The following is a 1,902-nucleotide window of genomic DNA, read 5'->3' as shown; positions in this document are numbered from 1 at the left end:
GGCGGGGGGTGCGTGAGCGGCCGCCTAAACGCTTCATCCCCTTCTGCAGAACCCGGACATCGCCATCACCGACAACGTGCTGCACTTCAAAGGTAGGGGCTCCGTCCTTCGGGGGGGTGTGTGGGGTCGTGTGTCTCCTGCAACCCCACGCCTGATCCAGGCAGCTGCTCGCTGAGCCCGGCCCACCCGGGCGTGAGAGAGCAGGGTACCCGAGCCCATGGGGTGCCTGGTCAACCCCATGTCCCATCCAGGCAGCTGAGCCCGGCCCACCCGGGCGTGGGGTGTCCCGCGGGGTCCCCATTGCTGCCCTTGCTGGCAGCGACTGGGCTGGGTGCTGGGCATGGACGGGTACGTCGTGAGACGTGCCCACCTACAAACCCTTGTGTTCCAGCACTGGTGATGATAGCAGGTCGTATCTTATCTAATAAGAAAAACCCCACAACCTCCCCATATTTAAATACCAGTGACATTTCCGTATGTCTTTGCTCTCCCGGCTCAGCTGAACCCCGGAGATAACTCGCAGCAATTTTTTCCTTTCACAAAGACCTTGTTTGCAGCCGTTATCAAACCTCTGCATCGGGAACTAGCGCTTGATTTGAAAGGTAAAGCAGATCCCTCCCTAAAAGGTGGGTTTGTTTCAGCTGGGCAGCTGCACGTTGCAGCGCCGCCGAGCTTGTGCTGGTTGGCTTGTCAGGGGAGCACTGAGGATATGCTGTGGCTGGTGTTCTTTGGGTCTTCTCATTGATTTGGTGGTTGTCTTGAAGATGCATTGTCTAGGAAACGCTGTCTCCCTGGTGAGCCACAGCCGGGGCTATTTGATAGGGTGTTGTCGCACATCGTGTTCACTTCAGGATCAGTTTACAGCGTGGAAGGGTGGAAACAGAACACAGCATGCGGGTTTTCGGAGCCATTCCAGGGACAAGGCCCGTGTATGTGGGAGATGAGAGATAAACACGTTGGGAGAGGGCTCCTGCCATCACGCTTCTACGGAGCCGTCGGAGACCAGCCTCCCTGGACACTCGCTCCTCCGGGCAGGGGCTGGATCCCCAGCGGCAGTGGATTTTCAGTTGGATTCGAGTTAGCCATGAGCAGCCTTTTGAGTCCCTGTTTTGGGAATCTCACACGCTGCCTTCCTGCGAGCAAGGTCCCTTTTCCAGCACCATGCAGAGTGGCAGCAGCTGCTACAGTGACTGCACCTCCGAGCAATGTTTTGGGCTGTTTTTGTCTTCCCTGTTACCCTGTGGTTTCCTTCTGCCTCCCAGCAAGGCAGGGGGAAGCACTGTAAATAACTGCTGAATATTTCTGTGTGTGAAGCATCTTTGCAAGTGGGGTGTGCAGAACCAGCTAGTTCCTCCACGCTGACTGTTAATTCTTGTTTTTTTAGCTCAGGGTCATGGTGCCAAAGGGGACAACATCTACGAATTTCAGATCGAGTTTCTAGAACCGGTTGAGCCTAAAGTAGGTATTTTTACTTTTCTGACTCTTGCAAAGAAAAAGTAATTTCTGAAAAACTTGAAAGGAAAAGGGCTGTGGGTGAAGTTCACGACGTGCTGTTTAGATGTTCCTGGTGACTGTGTAACTGCTGCAGACTAAATCCGTCTGTGACAGTCCTCCATCCTTCGTGCTGATCACCTCACTGGTGCTAGTGCTTGCATGGGCCTTATGTGTATCAGCTAGTAAACAGCAATTGTCAAATTTTAAAGGATTTAAATCAGTGAAAGAATGGGAGAATCTGGCAGCGCACTGTCTGATGCAACCTCGCCTGGAGAGCAGGGGTAAACTGTGCTGCAAAGTGTCAGTGTGGTGTTTCATGGCTTCTTCTGCAGCCCAACAAAAGAAAGTTCTGAGAACTCATGCTGCTGACTTGTGCAGGTTTCTTAGGCTGCCAGTACAGATACCTGG

The 1,902-nt window shown here is 53.3% G+C and overlaps 1 protein-coding gene across 1 annotated transcript in view; it reads left to right on the top strand.

The window, feature by feature from the left end:
- Positions 1 to 49: 49 nt before the first annotated feature.
- Positions 50 to 1,902, top strand: part of PTPLAD1 (protein tyrosine phosphatase-like A domain containing 1) — a gene marked incomplete at its 5' end in the record, with an annotated part of 8,894 nt that continues 7,041 nt past the window's right edge. Inside the window, 2 exons of the mRNA XM_010161685.1 lie at positions 50 to 92; positions 1,385 to 1,458. Coding sequence (XP_010159987.1) covers positions 50 to 92; positions 1,385 to 1,458 — 117 coding nt within the window. The remainder of the gene's footprint in view (positions 93 to 1,384; positions 1,459 to 1,902) is intronic.

The sequence above is a fragment of the Eurypyga helias genome, unplaced genomic scaffold, assembly GCF_000690775.1.
Source record: "Eurypyga helias isolate BGI_N326 unplaced genomic scaffold, ASM69077v1 scaffold30711, whole genome shotgun sequence".
Classification (NCBI taxonomy): Eukaryota; Metazoa; Chordata; class Aves; order Eurypygiformes; family Eurypygidae; genus Eurypyga; species Eurypyga helias.
The sequence above is the reverse complement of the archived record's forward strand: the minus strand, read 5'-3'. Positions and strand labels throughout refer to the sequence as shown.